Source organism: Syngnathus floridae, chromosome 2, assembly GCF_059516105.1.
Source record: "Syngnathus floridae isolate MCC-2025c chromosome 2, RoL_Sflo_1.0, whole genome shotgun sequence".
In the NCBI taxonomy this organism is placed as follows: domain Eukaryota; kingdom Metazoa; phylum Chordata; class Actinopteri; order Syngnathiformes; family Syngnathidae; genus Syngnathus; species Syngnathus floridae.
Genome location: NC_142414.1, coordinates 1541822 through 1562420, shown reverse-complemented (window position 1 = coordinate 1562420; position 20599 = coordinate 1541822). Strand labels below are relative to the sequence as shown.

General features: G+C 48.1%; 1 protein-coding gene across 5 annotated transcripts in view; it reads right to left on the bottom strand.

Annotated features, from left to right (window-relative positions):
- itpr3 (inositol 1,4,5-trisphosphate receptor, type 3) overlaps positions 1–20599 on the bottom strand; it is a 469401-nt gene that overhangs the window by 377869 nt on the left and 70933 nt on the right. For all 5 annotated transcript variants that reach the window (XM_088368417.1, XM_088368419.1, XM_088368416.1 and 2 more), the window contains exons 5-7: positions 12367–12525; positions 432–530; positions 134–217 (exon numbers count right to left, since the gene is read on the bottom strand). In XM_088368417.1, coding sequence (XP_088224543.1) covers positions 134–217; positions 432–530; positions 12367–12525 — 342 coding nt within the window. The remainder of the gene's footprint in view (positions 1–133; positions 218–431; positions 531–12366; positions 12526–20599) is intronic.

Below are 20599 nucleotides of genomic sequence, written 5' to 3'. Positions count from 1 at the left end.
GCACTGTGAAAAAAATTGATGGATGGATGGATGGATGGATGGATGGATGGATGGATGGATGGATGGATGGATGGATGGATGGATGGATGGATCATTTTATAGATGGCAAAATATGATTAGTGATGTGACTCACGCCTTTGAGCACTTCGTCCCTGTGGTCACTGAACAGCATGAACAAGTTGATCTTCCAGCAGGTGTTGCAATTTACAGAGTTGACCTGCAGACATTCACACAAACATGCCCGTGTACACACACACACACACACACACACACACACACACACACACACACACACACACACACACACACACACACACACACACACACACACACACACACACACGCACACTCATGCAAGCACGAACACAAAGTCAGAGGAGGATGTGGATGTGAGCTTAGATGGTGATGCACTGCTGAAAAGATGGTAGCACCTCTTTACAGCCTGGGTGGTCATTCAGTTCGTAGTTCGATGCGTGAAGTGGCTGGCCAGCGTTGACAGGGTTCAAGATGACTTTGTCCCCCACCACTACCTGTAGGAGCCCAAACCCATATTACTATTAAGATTATGAATTATCATTCATTTATATTAGCTTTTACATTTACATGGTGTCTAATATTATTCCCATCCTTGTCAAAACCGTGAAGTAACTCGTTGCTCCCAAATACTCATAATATGAAGACCTAAAAAGTAAAAGACTGCTGAGAGGTGGTGGATGACAACCAACATCACAGTGAGACGAGCCACAAAAATGACTAACCATCAGTGTTGATAGGTTGTGACATTACAAGTGGCCGCAGTACTGGATGAACACCATTTTTCAGGAGCATGGTAGTAAAAGCTGCACTCTATAATTGTGGCTCCCCGCCGCAGTCGAAAAAAAAGAATTCAATACTCCTTCACATGCATGTTTTTTCTTTCTTGAGCTCTCCTGTGAGAAACTGTTGGTCTCTGGGGGTGTGCTAGATAGCGGTTTCTACTGAGCAAATGTAGAATTTATCACATTGAAATAATAGCTTATGATCACGACTCCATGAGATGAGCAAACACGAGAATGTGCTTGGTGTCACATTCGCAGAAAGACCGCAGGAAATTTGAACCCATCTGAAAATAATTTTCCAGAGACTTGCAAGATCACCCATTGTGAACTGTCAAAGTGCTCATCTACTGTTTAAAAGATCGGGAGTCATAAGTGGTTAAAAAAAACGCTATTATTAAGATGTGAGTGACTTAGCAAGTCACTGTATTAGATATCAACTTAACAGGGGTGGCACAGTGGTGCACTGGTTAGCATGTCTGCCTCAGTGCAAAGGGTTACATTCCTTCCCGTGTGGCGTTTGCATGTTGCCTGCGTGGGTTTTTTCCGGGTACTCCGGTTCCCTCCCACATTTCAAAAACACGGTTTGAAGGCCGACTGAGCACTTCAAATTGCCCGTAGATGTGAGTGAGTACGGATGGTTGTCTGTCTATGTGTGCCCTGCAATTGGCTGGCAACCTGTCATGTCAGATTTTTAATCCAAATTAAATCATTCTTCATTTTATCTTTTGCAGTTTAACTTTATATACAACAAAATACTTTATAATCACGAAATAATAATTCATAGTGTTTTTGTTGTTTGCGATCACTGTGAGTGGGCGGCGCGGATGTGTCACCGATTATCTTGCAAACAGACACCTGTGTGTGCATGAACTGGGAAGGGACATGGGAGAACGCACCCGCACCCGATCATGAGCGCCCGCTCATGTCTTCATCCTTTGTGTCACTTATAAACAATGCCGCTGCTGACTCCTGAAGTACATGCGGCGCTGACGTCGGTCTCATCGTCAGTTGCAGTTCCAATTATTCCACAGGCCTATATATGTAACTATAGTAATCCCTCGTTTTTCACTGGCGTTACGTTCAACAAAGAACCCGTGATAGGTGAAATCCTTGTAGAAACCTTTATTTTTTTTTACCATGATTATAACGGTATAACATTGAAACCAAAGGACAAAACTTGCTTTCAGGCCCAAGTATTTGTTTAACAAAGAGAAGTAAACACTTTCTTCCAGATAACTACAGTAAAATAATCGTTTTAATCATTAGTATGTAAGTGCGACTCTGCGGTCTGACTCCGCTCTTTTTCTTCTGAAGCCATAACACAATGCACTGTGAAAAAAATCAGTGAAGCAGCAAGGCCGTGAATGGTGAATCATAAAGACAGCGGACCGGTGTTGTGCAGCATCGCTTTGCTGGGCAGAGGGAAATGTGACAGGGTCACTGGGGAGAAGAGTGGTTTGTTGATCGCATGTCCATCCGCCAGGCAAATAGTGCCATATGATTGACACAAAGAAGAGACCGAACAAGATCAAGACCGACATTACTGAAGAAAGGAAGCTTTTATACACTATACACAAACCCTCATTATGGCAGACAACCTCATTATGGCAGACAAAAGAAAAGCATGTGAGGCCGCTTTTAAGTTAAAGGCAGTCGATTTGGCTCTTAACTAAGGAACTCAAGCTGCTCATGCACTGTAGAGGTTTCCTCCAGTCACTAGAGGGCACTGGGCTATTGTTGATGACAATTTGTTGCGTCACCCTTTCTTTATTTCCCGGTCATGTCTACTATGGAGCTATACGTGGAGCTCCCTAGTTTAATGTAACTTAGCGCTTTGTGCATGAATAAAATTAGCACGAACAGACCCTTATCATGGAAAATGCTAGAAGAAATTCATAAAAGCAACAAAGAAAGAGAGTCTGAGAAAGTGTGTGGCGAAGTATATCTGACGCTATTCCAATCCGACACTGAGGAGTGAGTGAGAGTTGGACGCAGCCGAGGCATTGAGGGTTTGGGGACCTCAGCATTGCATCTCTCTTTTTGCAGACGACATGTTGCTGTTGGCTTCTTCAAGCCGTGGTCTCCACCTCTCACTGGAGTGGTTCGCAACCTAGTGTGAGCTGAGACCATGGTCCTCAGTCAGAAAAGGGTGCAATGCCCTCTCCGGATCGGGGATGAGATCCTGCCCCAAGTGGAGGAGTTCAAGTATCTTTGGGTCTTCGGAGAGAGGCTGTCTGGGTCTCAGCGGAGGCTTCGTGGCCGTTTGTCACAATAATAAAGGACAGCAATAACAATAGTGTGAAGGTCTTCACCTTCACACTAATAATAAAGGACAGCAATAACAATAGTGTGAAGGTCTTCACCTTCACACTAACTACAATTTGCAATTCCTGAAGAAATTGCGTGTGAAGGTGAAGAAGTTGAATAAATACTTGGGGAATGTTGCAGAATGATGTTGAAACGAGTTGAATCGGTAGAAAAATGTAGAAATTAGAGTTGAAAAACGGAATTTTGGAGAATTTGGTTGAATTTCAAATTTGGAATTTTTGGTAAGTGGGAACTTGTGGAATAGGTAGGCAAAAGATGAACAGTGAAAAGTTGGAATGAGTTGAATCTGTTGAAAAATTTAGAAATTAGAGTAGAAAAACGAAATTTTGGAGAATTTGGTTGAATTTCAAATTTGGAATGTTTGGTAAGTGGAAAGTTGTGGAAAAGGTAGGTAAAAGATGAACAGTTGAAAGTTGGAATGGGTTGAATCGGTTGAAAAGTGTAGATATTAGAGTAGAAAACGAAATTTAGGAGAATTTTGTTGAATTTCAAATTTGAAAAAGTGGAATTTTTGCTAAGTGGGAAGGTGTGGAATAGGTAGTCAAAAGATGAACAGTTCTTTTAACTATTGTTTTGCCTAAAGGAAATCAAAGCCCACATGTCACTGAATTTTCAAAATTTTAATGAAAAGAAAACAAAAAAACATGATTTCTAGTGCCAGTAGCCCTCGTTTTGGAACGAGTTGAACGTATGTAGAAATTAGAAGTGAAAAATGAAATTTTGTGAAATTTCGTGTAAATTGTACATGTGAAAACGTGAACTTTTTTAATTTGGCAAGTTTGGGAATGTCCCCGAAGTGATTTGAATGTGTTGAATTATGTGAATTTCAAACTGGAACAACATAAATGTGAAATGTTGAATCTGCCATTATGAATTAATGGGGAAAAATTTGCCGGAAATTTGTGAATTTTTTGAAAACGGAATTTTTTTTTGAATGAAAATAATGTAAGCAACGGTGTCATGAATATTTGGAATAAGTGAAAAGTGGAATGGAGTGAATCAGTTGAAGTATGTGGAAGTAGTTAAGCGTAAAAGAAGTGGGCAGAATAAGTAGACCACCAAATGATTCCCAAGCGCGGCACCGCTGCTGCTCACTGCTCCCCTCTCCCCCAGGGGATAGATCAAAATCATATGGTGATGGGTTAAATGCAGAGGACAAATTTCACCACACCCAGATGTGTGTGTGACGATGATCATTGGGACTTTAACTTTAACTTTAATAATAATAATAAAGGACAGGAATAACAATAGTGTGAAGGTCTTCACCTTCACACTAATAATAATAAAGTGAATGGTGTAGAACAACAAATGTGTGAAGGCCATCACCTTCACACAATTATAGTTATTTGATATATAGTTTTATATCATTATATGGGACTGTATAATTTGAACTGCAACTGACAAGTCCAACGTCAGCGGCGCGCCGCACACGTGTCCTTGTTTACAGAAAGGACGAAGAATTTGATCGATGGATTCAATGATTTGGAGTGACACAGATGGTTTGATAAATGTATTATTTATGTTATAGTTATTTGAATCTTGGACCAGGTCCAAGATGCCATCAGGAGCCTGAAGAACAACAAGGCCTCTGGGCCAGATGGGATCCCAGCTGAGGTCCTAAAGGAAGGTGGACTAGAGCTGCAGCGCCACCTCCATTCCCTCTTTCTGAAGGTCTGGGAAAAAGAAGTACTCCCCTCAGAGCACAGGGACGCTCTGATAGTGACCATTTTCAAGAAAGGGGACAAAGCGGAATGTGGAAACTATAGGGGCATCTAGCTCCTTTCAATAGTTGGCAAAGTACTTGCTCGTGTTCTTGCCAACCGCCTACTGCCACTGTCTGAGGAAGTTCTCCCAAAATCGCAGTGTGGTTTTCGCCCAGCTAGAGGCACTGCAGACATGATTTTTACAGCACGCCAACTCCAGGAGAAATGCCGCGAGCATAAACAGCCTTTGTTCATGGCTTTCATAGACCTGACAAAGGCCTTTGACTCGGTGGATCGCCAGGCCCTATGGAGCATCCTTCTGAGGTATGGTTGCCCGGATAAATACGTCAGAATACTGCGTTTATTACATGACAGAATGACAGCCACAGTGCTCAACAACAGCTCCTTGACTGAGCCTTTCACTGTAGAGACAGGGGTCAAACAGGGATGCATCATTGCACCCACCCTGTTCTCTGTCTTCATTGCCGCCATACTCCACCTCATCAACGAAGAACTACCACACGGAATCCCAATTTGGTACAGAATTGATGGCAGGCTCTTCAACCTTAACAGGTTCAAAGCCAAAACCAAGATCAGAACCACCACGGTTGTGGAGCTCCAGTATGCAGGCGATAATGCCATTGCCATTGCAGCACACTCTGCAGAAGACCTCTAGGGCATCCTGAACTTCTTCGCTAAGGCATACAGAGCCCTGGGTCTGACCGTGAACATCAAGAAGACCCAGGTGCTACATCAACCCCCACCCAACCAGCCATCTACTCCGCCCATCATAAATGTGGACAACACTGCAGTTGAATATGTTCACCACTTCCCCTACCTCGGCTGCCTTCTCTCCTCCAAAGGGGACATTGACTCTGAGGTCAACCATCGCCTGATCTGTACCAGTGGAGCGTATGCCAGACTCCGGAAAAGAGTCTTTGAAGACAGAGACCTCCGAGCTGACACCAAGCTCCTGGTTTACAAAGCTGTGGTTCTCCCCACCTTACTTTATGGGGCAGAATCATGGACAACCTACAGCAGGCAGCTAAGAGCTCTTGAACAACACCACCAGAGAACCTTGAGGAAAATACTCAGGATCAAATGGGAGTACAGACGCACAAACATCAGCGTTCTGGAGGAAGCCAGGATACCGAGCATCACCACTTTAATAATGCAGCACCAACTCCGATGGACAGGACATCTCATCCGCATGACAGACACCCGCCTCCCCAAACAGATGTTATACTCCCAGCTGGAGAGAGGTCCGCGAGCCCCGGGCAGGCAAAAGAAACGTTTTAAGGACTACCTCAAGACCAATCTCAAGAAATTCCAAATAACATCTCAGGACTGGGAGTGCATCGCCTTGAACAGGAACTGCTGGAGGGCAGCGATGCAAGAAGGTGCAGCACATCACGAAAAGGAACTCCGCCGTGTCGCAGAAACCAAACGACAACTCCGTAAGGAAAGACAAAAACAGGCTACAGCACGACCACAACCCACCACCACTTTCCCCTGCCCACACTGCACAAAAATATGTGGATCCCGGATCGGCCTCTACGCCCACCTGCAGACCCACAAGTAGACGACCCTGAGAAAAAGACAGTCATACTCGTCCCGAGTGACCGCCGATGATGATGACGTTATTGTTACGTCAGGCCCGTTCTCAGCTCCTCGTTTGTGTTTGTGTCACGTTAGCATACCATATCGTTGAGCCTGTATTTGCTTTTTCATGTCTGTACTTGGTGTTGAATTTTGTCAAATAAATTTCCCCCAAAATGCGAGTTAAACTCCGGTGTGACTTATATATGTTTTTTTCCCCTTTATTGTGCATTTTATGGCTGATGCGATTTGTACTCCGGAGCGACTTTTGGGCCGAAAAATACGGTATTCAGGTTTGGCGGGCCGGATGTAGCCCTCAGGCTGTAGTTTGCCTATGCCTGTGTTAGAATCTCGCTCTTCCACCCTGTTGTATGGCGTTCCACACAGTTATATTTAGGGCCCTTGCTGTTTTCACTTAATGGCCCAAGGTTCCCTCCTACCAAAAACATGGCACTTGTCCACCTTTTGCGAATGACAGTCAGATCAATGTCCCACTGAGCAAAAACAATTCGTTCATCTTAAGACCACTATTGTTTTGCCTAAAGGAAATCAAAGCCCACATGTCACTGAATTTTCAAAATTTTAATGAAAAGAAAACAAAAAAATATGATTTCTAGTCCCAGTAGCCCTCGAACATCCCACCCTGTTGACCTGATCAAAAGCCAACAGTCATAAACTTGGGACAGTGATTTTAAATTGGACCGGCAAACTACTGCTGTTGTCTCTCTCTGCCTCTCTCTCTGTGTCTCTAATGAACTTATTTTACACCTGTGGAGTACAAATGGTTTTACCCAATTAACATGAACATATTTAAGGCACCACCTAATATCATTGTTGACACTGGACCACTGCTAATCCGTAATAAAGGACACATACCACTCTGTGCCCAGTGCAGCTTTAGGACTATCGGACCACTGTCTAGTTTATCTGATCCCAACCTACAGGCAGAAATTAAAAACTTCTAAGCCTGTGGTGAGGACTGTGAGGAAATGGACAGTGGAGTCAAAGCAGGACCTCTAAGCCTGCTTTGACTGGACCAATTGGGGTGTTTTTGAAGGTGCAACTTCAGACCTGCATGAACTCACCAATACTGTGACATCATACATTAGCTTTTGTGAGGACTTGTGTGTGTGCAGACTAAGACCTTCTGCAAGTACAAAAACAACAACAATAAACTGTGGTTTACACCAAACCTCAGGATGCTGTCCAAGGAGGAGGCCTACAGGAATGGGGACCGTGACCTGTTCAGGCAGGCCAGGAACACACTGAACCGAGAGATCAGGCCTGGAGAGACACCTCTCTGCCAATCCTGATCCCTCAACAGTGTGGAAAGACCTGCAGAGCATCACGGGCTTCAAGAGACCAACCCCCCCAACCACACAACAGGACCTCCTGCATCACAATCAATATCCACACCTCACCCCGCAACCCCCCTGTTCACACCTCCATCATCATTATCACCTACTCGTTCTCTTTCAGAAGCCGTGCCCACACTTCAGATCCGCGACGAGGAGGTGTGTCAGATGTTCCGGAGACAGAAGGTCAGGAAGGCACCAGGCCCAAACCCTCCTGCCTGAGAGTCTGTACTGAACAGCTGGCACCAACCTTTGCACGGATCTTCAACCATTTCCTGGAGCTGCGCGAGGTTCCCTCGTGCTTCAAAAGCTCCACCATCATACCGGTGGCCAAGAAGCCCGCCATCACAGGACTGAATAATTACAGGCCCGTCGCCCTGACATCTGTGGTTATGAAATCCTTTGAGAGGCTAGTGTTGAGCCACCTGAAGGACATAACAGGCCCCTTGCTCGACCCCCTGCAATTTGCCTACCGGGCAAACAGGTCGGAAGACAATGTGGTCAACATGGGACTGCACTACATCTTGCGACACCCAGAAAGCCCCAGGGACGTAGGCCAAGATCCTGTTTGTGGACTTCAGCTCGGCGTTCAACACCATTCCTCCCGATAACCTCCACCAGAGGCTCATCCAGCTCGCGGTGCCTGCCTCCACTTGTCAGTGGATCACCAACTTCCTGACCAACAGCAGACAGCATGTGAGGCTGGGGACCATCACATCCGACACCCGCACCACCAGCACAGGGGTGCGTACTCTCCTCACTGCTCTTCTCTCGCTACACCAATGATTGCTCCTCAGGTGACTCTTCTGTGAACCTCCTGAAGTATGCAGACGACACCACTCTCATCGGACTGATCCAGGACGGTGACGAGACTGTGTACAGACAGGAGGTGGAGCGGCTGGTTCACTGGTGCAGCCAAAACCACCTGGAGCTGAACCCACTCAAGACTGTGGAGATGACAGTGGACTTCAGGAGAGATCCTTCTCCACTTCCACCCCTCATCATCCACAGTAATGCTCTTCCCACCACAGACACCTTCAAGTTCCTGTTATCCACAATCTCCCAGGACTTGAAATGGACCGGCCACATAGACTCTGTCCGGAAGAAAGCCCAGTAGATGTTGTACTTTCTGAGACAGCTCAGGAAGTCCTGTGGAGAACACAAGGCTTGCAAAGCAGCTAAACAGGTTTAACTGCAGTTTTGAATGGTCCAACCACACAACAGGACCTCTTGCATCACAATCAACATACATACCTAAAACCCCCCTGTTCAGACCTCCATCGTGGTTATCACCTACTCTCTGTCTTTCAGAAGCCGCGCTCGCACTTCAGATCCGCGAGGAGGAAGTATGTCAGATGTTCCGGAGACAGAAGGTCAGGAAGGCACCAGGCCCAGACCGCGTGTGCCCCTCCTGCCTGAGAGTCTGTGCTGAACAGCTGGCACCGACTTTTGCACGGATCTTCAACCGTTTCCTGGAGCTGTGCAAGGTGCCCTCGTGCTTCAAAAGCTCCACCATCATACCGGTGGCAAAGAAGCCCGTCATCACAGGACTGAATGATTACAGACCTGTCGCCCTGACATCTGTGGTCATGAAATCCTTTGAGAAGATAGTGTTAAGCCACCTGAGGGACATCACGGGCCCCCTGCTCGACCCCCTGCAGTTTGCCTACAGGGCAAATAGGTCAGTGGACAATGCGGTCAACGTGGGGATGCACTACATCTTGCACCACCGGGCCCTGACAACATCCCGGGTCGAGCGCTGAAGGACTGCGCTGGGGAGCTGTCGGGTGTCTTCACGGACATCTTTAACGTTTCCCTGCAGCAGGCCATCGTCCCCTCGTATTTCAAGGCTGCCACCATCGTTCCTGTGCCGAAGAAACCTGCACCGTCCTGCTTCAATGACTACCGCCCCATGGCACTGACGCCCATCATCATGAAGTGCTTTGAGCGGCTTGTCATGGAGCACATCAAGTCCGTTCTCCCCCCCACCATTGACCCTTTCCAGTTTGCGTACCGTGCCAAGCGGTCCTCTGAGGATGCCATCTGCTCTGCCCTCCACTCGGCCCTCACCCACCTGGAGAGAAAGGACTCATATGTGAGGTTGCTGTTTGTGGACTTAAGCTCTGCCTTCAACACCATTGGGCCGCAGCGACTCATCTGCAAACTCGACGAGCTGGGCCTCAGTACCTCCCTCTGCAACTGGCTACTGGACTTCCTCTGTCAGAGGCCTCAGGTGGTGCGTGTTGGCGACAAAATCTCTGCCAGCATCACGCTGAGCACGGGGGCCCCCCCAGGGCTGCGTGCTCAGTCCATTGCTCTTCACCCTGCTGACGCATGACTGCACTGCGACCTACAGCGACAACCGCATAGTGAAGTTTGCTGACGACACGACTCTGGTGGGTCTCATCACGAAGGGCGACGAGACTCGGTACAGGTCGGAAGTTGACCTTCTGACCACGTGGTGCACGGACAACAACCTCCTGCTGAACGTCAACAAGACCAAGGAAATCGTTGTTGACTTCCGGAAGGGTCACACAAAACACCTGCCGCTGATCATCGACGGTGCTGTGGTGGAGAGGGTGAGCTGCACCAAGTTCCTGGGGGTGCACATCAGTGAGGACCTCTCCTGGTCCGCAAACACCTCGTCACTGGCAAAGAAAGCTCAGCGCCGCCTGTACTTCCTGCGGAAGCTCAGGCGTGCATGTGCTCCTCAGGCAGTCCTGTCTACATTCTACCGTGGCACCATTGAGAGCGTCCTCACCAGTTGCATCGCTGTCTGGGGTGGTAACTGCACTGAACAGAACTTGAAGGCCCTGCAGCGCATAGTGAATACGGCTGGTAAGATTATTGGTGCTTCGCTCCCCTCCCTGAAGGACATTTACACCTCCCATCTCGCCCGCAAGGCAACCTCGATTGCCAGAGATGTGAGTCACCCGGCTCACTCTTTGTTTGACCTTCTGCCCTCTGGGAAGAGGTACAGGAGCCTGCGCTCCCGCACCACCAGACTCGCCAACAGCTTCTTTCTCCAGGCTGTTAGGGCCCCCTTCTGCGTAGCGTGCGGCACTGTTGCGCTATTTTCGGGAATGTCTGCTGTACGCGCACTTGCTCCTTTTTTTTTTTTTTTTTTTGCTCCTCTTATTTATTTATTTATTGTTGTGTTATTTATTCATTATTTATTCAGCACGCTTTTGTTATACTTGTTTACTTGTTTGTCTGTTGTGAGCCATGTCTTGTCACCGTGGGATAGGGGGGAACGAAATTTCGGTTTCTTTGTGTGTCTTTGGCATGTGGAGAAATTGACAATAAAGCTGACTTTGACTTTGACTTTGACACCACAGGGACGTACGCCAGGATCCTGTTTGTGGACTTCAGCTCGGCGTTCAACACCATCGCTCCCGATATCCTCCACCAGGAGCTCATCCAGCTCGTGGTGCCTGCCTCCACCAGTCAGTGGATCACCAGTTTCCTGACCAACAGGCTGGGGACCATCACATCCGACAACCACACCACCAGCACTGGCGCTCCCCAGGGGTGCTTACTCTCCCCACTGCTTTCCTCTTTCTACACCAACGATTGCTCCTCAGGCGACTCTTCTGTGAAGCTCCTGAAGTATGCGGTTGACGCCACTCTCATCGGACTGATCCGGGACGGTGACGAGACTGCGTACAGACAGGAGGTGGAGCTGCTGGTCCACTGGTGCAGCCGAAACCACCTGGAGCTGAACCCGCTCAAGACCGTGGAGATGAAAGTGGACTTTAGGACTGTGGAAAAGATCATCAGGACCAACCTCTCATCTATCCAAGACTTATACCTGTCCAGGACCAGGAAAAGTGCAAGTAACACCTCTACAGACCCTTCTCACCCAGGTCACAGTCTGTTTGAACTACTACTCCCCTCCAGACGGCATTACAGAGCACTGTATGCCAAAACCAGCAGACACAGACACAGCTTCTTCCCCCAGGCTGTCGCTCTGATGCACTCACACCACTCATAGAGTCTCAGAGACATTCACTGGGCAATAACATCTTGCTCTTGCCACTTAAATGCTGTTAGTCACCTGAATGTTGTTGGTCACTTAAATGTTGTACAGAGGCTGATATCAACCGGAGTCAAATTCCTTGTTTGGCATGCACAAATTTGGCCAATAAAGCTGATTCTTATACTGATTCTGAAACTTCGCTGGAGACGCCATGAACCAATCCTCCAATGCACTTTGCATTTTTTTGTATTTTTGCACTTTTGCAAAATAAAATAGAAGGGAAAATGGACCACCCAAAGAAACCTGCCTTCCTCTTCTTGACTCACGAGCCACTGCTCGCGCCTGTCTTAACTAAAAATGTAAAGCACTTTGTTACAGCAGCAGCTGTTGTGAAATGCACAATACATGTGTATATATAAATTTATATTGTACTTATAATAAATTATGCAAAAAACTGACTGAGAAAACTGACTGTTTTTGTTTGTATGATTCCCTTCTATTTTCCCTTTCCATTATGTGATGCAATTTCCTCCAGAAGAGTGTATAACACAAAGCAAATTTAAAGATTTTCGTGTCGTGCATACATTGTCTCCATTGGCACGCAGCTTCCAGAAAGGCTGTATGAAAAGCCAGGAGCCTTCATTGCCAGTCCCAGCAAGCGTGACGCGCATTGCGTTCTTTTCCAGAAGGGCTGGCAAACGCTTGTTCACAGTCAAGTACTTGTTGCTCTTCATGTGCAGGAGCTGCAGGAAAACAGAAAACAAATAAATCAAACGTGGGATTTTCTTTCCTCTCATTTTTACACTGTCTGTCAAAGGCAGCTTTCTCCGGTCTTTCTCCGGTGCAGGAGCACAACATTTAAACATTTAATCAAAGAACAAGCACAAAACATACAGGATACAAAACATTCAAATGCGATGTAAATGACCTTGTCAGGTAAAGTGCGGTGTAAATTGGCTCAAAGACTGGAATTAATAGCGACTCGAGTTTAATGCCTGCACAAAACTTGAGCCCCCCTATCATGGAACATTTTATCAGGATGAAAGAGGAAAAACCTAAATCAGTCATTAATTAGAAAGACGCTACACTTGGAATGTTTTGAGTTAGATTTTTCCATCATGCAAGTTAACCACCTTTATTTTTAAACACACACAGGACACAATCCAGTTCTTAGAATGCACACATTATTTTTGACTACATGGGATTTTGAACAGCTACAACACAAGGAACCTAACTACTGGTAAAAGAAGAGCAAGTAAGATCTTAACAGGATATAATATAATGGAACCATCCATCCATCGATACAAAAAAATCCACCCACCAATACATTCATCCACCCATCCAGCCGTACATACATCCATACAATGCTTGCTACACACACACACATGGATGGATGGATGGATGGATGGATGGATGGATGGATGGATGGATGGATGGATGGATGGACGGACGGACGGACGGACGGACGGACGGACGGACGGACAGATGGATTTCCTGGTTTAGTTCTTACCTCTCAAAGAGAACCCGCCATGTAGTACATGGGAATGCGACTTCGGATCTTAATAATGTCACATATGGTGTCCCGCAGGGATCGGTAATTGGACCTATACTGTTACTAAACTATATCTACAATGTAAATACTAAACTGTTAACATGCGGCTGATAGTTTGTGGCCTTCTCCTTAATATGAAAGTTTAATGTTAGTGTGGCCCGCGATTTTAATATATTAATATATTTTGACCTCAACAAAATGTATTGTTCATTGTTACAAAAAATAGCTTAGTTTCATTTTTTAATCAATTCATAGTTTATTAAAATACATTAAACTTACTTGACAAATATATGCTGATTGAAGCGTGTCATGCAGTTTATTGCCCTTTTAATTGGCAATTGAACACATCCCAATGAAAATGAAACATTGTTGCACAGCCACAGACAGTTCAATTTCCAATGATTCAATTCGCTCACAGGCTTAAAAACATTTATCAGTCATAAAAACACACGCACACACACATGCACGCCTGCACCCCCCCCCACACACACACAAACACACACAAACACAAACGCACACTGCACACACACGTACCACAGATGCACTGCGTACTGTATTTTCCGCACTATAAGTTGCCCCTGAGTATAAGTCGCACCAGCCATAAAATGCATTATAAAGATGGAAAAGACTTGTGTGTGCATCGCACACAGGGCGTGTGTGAACGGTCAGTGCAGTAGTACTGGGGTAGTAGTGCCTGTAGCTAGTGCATGTTGCATATTGCTTTCTGCTTGTCACCTTCTGCTTTCACCTACTGCGGGTAATCGCGGGTGAAAAGAGGAGCAGAGTGCATAAGCCTCCTTCTGCCGGTACATAGCCTCTCCACCGTCAAGACTCCTGCAGTGCCTCCCCGCAGCCACACACGGATACTGGGTACCTTGCGGTCCCAGGCTAAACTGCAAGAGCTCTCGGGGCAGCAGTGGGCCCCAGAGAGAAGTCGTGCAGGCCCACCGGTATGTGGACACGCCCTGGTGCCTCTCAACCACTGCCCCATCTATGGGCAAATAGCACGGGGAGATTGGGCTCTTAGCCATGCAAGGCAACCCATCTAGGAGAAAGCCACTCCATTGTAAAACCGAAAACCCCAATGCCTAATGGGTGCACTCACATGTGCTATGGCTACGGGAGTCAACCCCTAATGAAAAAACTGTGAAAAAAGCTGCATTAGGCATTCACCAATAGAGGTGTTTCTGGCAGTCTTCTGCAACTGTCCTCTACAGAAGGTTGTCGTGCACTGCATGCCACTGGAATATGTAGGGAGGAGCCAAGGCAGTGAGGGGAGAGACTGCGCGTCACTTTCCTCACTAAAATCTACTCCTTTGCGCAGGCCCGATCCAGATACCCCACCCTCCACTTCAAGACCCCCCCCCCCCCCCCCACACACACACACACACACACACTCACTCCAAAGTCCTGCGGCAATGGGGAAGGGCAGTAGGTACAGGTCAGGATGTGACTGGAAGTATCTAGCCCAACCCTGCACACTAGGCGGCGTGAGACATATGGTCGGCGAGGAGTGGGATGGAACAGCGCTCCTCTCCGGCAGCCTCTCATGCGACTGAGCACCTCCTCCATGCTCACCCTGAATAGGGAAGGTCCTAGAAAAGGTGGCCTAAAAATGGGCTGTTCTGCTCAACCCAGGCAGCCTGCTGCAGTTGCCGGGTCATCCCTCTGTGCGGTCGAAAATATAAGAATAAGAAAACCTACGTCAATCTCATCATTGCAACCTGGAACGTCCGCACACTTTTGGATGCGTGTGATGACTCTTGTCACCCCCGAAGAAGAACAGCGCTGGTTGCCCACGAGCTGCAGAGATATAACATCGATATTGCAGCTCTCAGCGAAACCCGCTTCCATGGAGAGGACTCTATAACAGAGGTGGGAGAAGGCTACACCTTCTTCTGGAAGGGGCTTCCGGAAGGCTCCCACCGTCTCCATGGTGTACGTTTGGCTGTGCGATCAGGTCTACTTCAGAGGATCCCTGAATCTCCAGTCGGCATCAGTGAAAGACTGATGACCTGGCGGATTCCCCTCACAAAAGAAGGATATGCCAGCCTCATCAGTGCATATGCTCCAACACTGCTGACCCTGAGTGCAAGGAACTCTTCTACGCCTCCTTGCACACCGCCATGAATAAAACAGCTCCCACCAACAAGCTCATTCTACTCGGCGATTTCAACGCGAGAGTGGGCTCTGACGGTGTTTTATGGAAGGATGTGCTTAGGCAGCACGGTGTTGGTAAGCTCAATGCGAATAGCGTCCGCCTCCTCACATTTTGCTCTGAGTATCGACTGGTGATCACAAACACCTTGTTCCAGCTGAAGAACAAGTTCAAGACCTCCTGGCAACATCCTCGCTTCAAACACTGGCATCTCCTGGTTTACATCATTGTCCGCCAAGCTGACAGGAAGGAGGTGCGAGTCACCAGAGCCATGCGTGGAGCTGACTTCTGGACAGATCACCGTCTAATCAGAGCCAAACTCATCCTGGAACCCCATCCTCATCTCAGGAAAACACCACCCTACAGGCGGCTCAACTGTGATGCACTGACGTCCACGCACTCAGTGTACCTGCTCAGGGAACAGATTGCTCTACAAAGTCAAAAGTCAAAGTCAGCTTTATTGTCAATTTCTCCACATGCCAAAGACACACAAAGAAACCGAAATTTCGTTCCCCCCTATCCCACGGTGACAAGACATGGCTCACAACAGACAAACAAGTAAACAAGTATAACAAAAGCTCACAACAGACAAACAAGTAAACAAGTATAACAAAAGCGTGCTGAATAAATAATGAATAAATAACACAACAATAAATAAATAAATAAGAGGAGCAAAAAAAAAAAAAAAAAAAAAAGGAGCAAGTGCGCGTACAGCAGACATTCCCGAAAATAGCGCAACAGTGCCGCACGCTACGCAGAAGGGGGTAGCGAGTTCAGGGCCCTAACAGCCTGGAGAAAGAAGCTGTTGGCGAGTCTGGTGGTGCGGGAGCGCAGGCTCCTGTACCTCTTCCCAGAGGGCAGAAGGTCAAACAAAGAGTGAGCCGGGTGACTCACATCTCTGGCAATCGAGGTTGCCTTGCGGGCGAGAAGGGAGGTGTAAATGTCCTTCAGGGAGGGGAGCGAAGCACCAATAATCTTACCAGCCGTATTCACTATGCGCTGCAGGGCCTTCAAGTTCTGTTCAGTGCAGTTACCACCCCAGACAGCGATGCAACTGGTGAGGACGCTCTCAATGGTGCCACGGTAGAATGTAGACAGGACTGCCTGAGGAGCACATGCACGCCTGAGCTTCCGCAGGAAGTACAGGCGGCGCTGAGCTTTCTTTGCCAGTGACGAGGTGTTTGCGGACCAGGAGAGGTCCTCACTGATGTGCACCCCTAGGAACTTGGTGCAGCTCACCCTCTCCACCACAGCACCGTCGATGATCAGCGGCAGGTGTTTTGTGTGACCCTTGCGGAAGTCAACAACGATTTCCTTGGTCTTGTTGACGTTCAGCAGGAGGTTGTTGTCCGTGCACCACGTGGTCAGAAGGTCAACTTCCGACCTGTACCGAGTCTCGTCGCCCTTCGTGATGAGACCCACCAGAGTCGTGTCGTCAGCAAACTTCACTATGCGGTTGTCGCTGTAGGTCGCAGTGCAGTCATGCGTCAGCAGGGTGAAGAGCAATGGACTGAGCACGCAGCCCTGGGGGGCCCCCGTGCTCAGCGTGATGCTGGCAGAGATTTTGTCGCCAACACGCACCACCTGAGGCCTCTGACAGAGGAAGTCCAGTAGCCAATTGCAGAGGGAGGTACTGAGGCCCAGCTCGTCGAGTTTGCAGATGAGTCGCTGCGGCCCAATGGTGTTGAAGGCAGAGCTTAAGTCCACAAACAGCAACCTCACATATGAGTCCTTTCTCTCCAGGTGGGTGAGGGCCGAGTGGAGGGCAGAGCAGATGGCATCCTCAGAGGACCGCTTGGTACGGTACGGTACAACTGTCTAAGATCCCTGAAACACCAACTGATGTCAACATCAGCGCTACCTGGAGCACCCTTCGCAATGCCATTCACCAGGCGGCAGTAGAATCCATAGGGTACACCAGACGGAGACACCAAGACTGGTTCGGCAACAGTGCACCTGGTATCCACAACCTACTTCAGGCAAAACACAAGGCCCTTGCAGCTCACCTTTCCAACCCCCAATCCAGCTCGCTGAAAGCCAGCTACAACGAAATCTGGGCTGAAACCCAGCGCACCCTCAGAGCCATGGAGAACGATTGGTGGGTCAAGAAAGCCAGCGAGATACAGCATCACGCGGATACTAACAACTCCCATGCTCTCTACGATGCCATCAAGTCTATCTATGGCCCACACAGAAAGAACATAGCCCCGGTCAGATCAGCAGATGGTACCATCCTGTACAAGGACAAACAACAGATCCTTGACAGATGGGCTGAGCATTTCAACACCCTGCTGAACACCTCATGCCCAACCCGCATAGACACACTTGCCGACATCCCCTGCCTGCCACCCGTCATTGATCTGGACTCCCCCCCTGCTTCGCCGAGGTACGGAAAGCCATCGCCGGCCTGTAAAACAACAAGAGCCCGGGCCTTGATGGAATCCCGGCAGAAAGTCAGAAGCATGGCGGATACCTCCTCAACCGCAGACTACACCAGCTGATCACCACCATCTGGTTATCTGAAGTCATCCGGCAAGATTGAAAGGATGCCAACATCATAATCTTTAAGCGCAAAGGTGACAAAGCAGACTGTGGGAACAGCAGAGGCATTTCCCTCTTATCAGTGGCTGGGAAGATGCTAGCACGGATCATGCTACTCCGCCTAGCATCCCATGTCAGTGAAAACATCCTGCCTGAAACCCAGTGCGGCTTCCGGCGTGAGCGAGGCACTGTTGACATGATTTTTGTTGCTAGACAGGTACAGAGAGAAATGCAGAGAACACTGCAAAGACCTGTACCTAGCTTTCATTGATCTGTCCAAGGCCTTTGACACAGTCAACCGGGAACTGTTTTGGGAAGTGCTGGGGAAGCTGGGGGTTCCACCCAAGTTCAGAAACCTCCTGCGTCAGTTCCACGACGGGATGCAAGCCTGTGTGAGCCAACGATCCACATTCTTCAGTGTGAATGTGGGGGTCAAGCAACGGTGTGTTCTAGCACTAACCATCTTCAACATTTTCCTCTCTACCGCCACCCTCCTCTCTCATAAACTCCTTGACCCCTCCGATGCGGTACAGATATAGTACAGATTGGATGGCAACCTATTCAATATTCTGCGCCTCCAAGCCTTCACCAAAACCACCACCCAACACATCCTGGAGCTACAGTATGCAGACGACTGTGCTCTCCTCGCTCACTCACCACAGTCCCTAAAGCGTGCGCTAAATGTGGTCGCCTCCTTGTACAGCACCATTGGTCTTCACATTAATATCATGAAAACACAGATAGTTGTGCAAGAGTCCACCCCCAAACCTGCACACCCACCTTCACCCTCGATGGTCATCCCCTTGCCATCGTCCCATACTTCACCTACCTAGGCAGTATTTATTCCCCCTCCTGCAACATCAACGACGACATTTAGGTCCGCATCGGCCTGGCCTCCGCTGCCTTTGGCAGGCTCAGCTCCAGGGTTTTCCAGAATAGGAGTCTTGCTATCTCCACCAAAGCAGCTGTGTATAAGGCAGTATGTCTGTCTACACTGCTATATGGCTCGGAAACCTGGACACCCTCCCAGAGGCACATACTTCCACATCTGCTGCCTGCAAAGGATCCTGGGTGTGTCTTGGGAAGACAGGTTGTTGAGATCTTCGACCGGACCCACACACTCAGCATTGCCCTGCTCCTTGTGCAGAAACATCTACGTTGGGTAGGTCATGTGATCCGTATGCCTACCCACCGCCTCCCTAGGCAGATCCTCTATGGCCAGCTTTTGGGTGGTCAGAGATCTGCAGGGGGCCAGAAAAAGCGCTACAAGGATCACCTCAAAACCCTCCTGAAGAAGTGTGACATTACACCTACAGCACTCGAGTCCCTGGCTGCTGTTCGCCACACCTGGAGTTCCACCTGCCACCAGGGTATTACTCACCTTCAGGAGCAGGCCACAGAGAGGAGCACAGAGGCATCAGCGTGCTGCAGGGCCAACGCCCTCCAGTACCATATACCCCTGTCCTTCATGTGGCAAGACCTGCGGATCACGCATCGGCCTGCACAGCCACATGGCTATGCACCGCCGCAAAACACCCCAATAACTGTCCATACTTTTGATCTGGAGCAACGTCATCATCGAAATCTATGGACTGCCCTAGTAGTAGTTAGTTAGTTAGTTAGTTAGTTAGTTAGTTAGTTAGTTAGTTAGTTAGTTAGTTAGTTAGTTAGTTAGTTAGTTAGTTCCTCCCGTTCCTCTTGAAACATAGGGCGACGAGTTCTCCCCATTTGCTCCGGTTTGCACTGGCCCCTTCTGGCTCCATGCCAGCTGACTCCCATCGCTCTCAGGTCTCCCTTGGCTGTTTGTCTCCACGTCTTCTTTCGCCACCCTCTCTTACTCTTTCCCCCTTCTGGCATCCAGTCCATTGCCACACTCGCCGGTCTCACACTTGGCAGTAGGAGTGCGTGCCCAGCCATCTCTGTGCTCTTCTCATCACCTCTTTGTTGGTGATGTCGTCTCTCCATGAGATCCTCAAGATGTATCTGAGGCATGGTCTGTGGAAGACATCCAGCTTGTTGGTGATGCTTGATGTCTTCATCCACAACTCGCAGGCATAGGTGACATTTGGGATGACATGACAGACATCCAGCTTGTTGGTGATACTTGATGTCTTCATCCACAGCTCGCAAGCATACTAGGTGACAGTCGGGATGACATGACAGAGGCGCAGCTTTGTGGACATACTGATGGATTTTGACGACCAGATATTCCTGAGGCGTTGGAACACTCCTGCGGCTTTGCCGATTCTGGTCTGCACTTCCTTCTCTACGTGTCACTTTTAAACAATTCCACCAGCTGTAGAAGATGCGACGCTTCGTCTTCTACGTCAGTGGTCCCCAACCTTTTTTGTGCCACGGACCGGTTACGTGTCAGAAATATTTTCGCGGACTGGCAATTATATAAATAATATACTTATATAAATAAATAATACATTTATAATAAATATATAAATACGATGAAGTGAAATGATACGACTGGCATAAAAACAAGTATAAACGACATGAAAATAAAACTCACCATTACGTTGAATTAGTGGGAGCACTGAGCTTGTTTCTCAGAAACGAG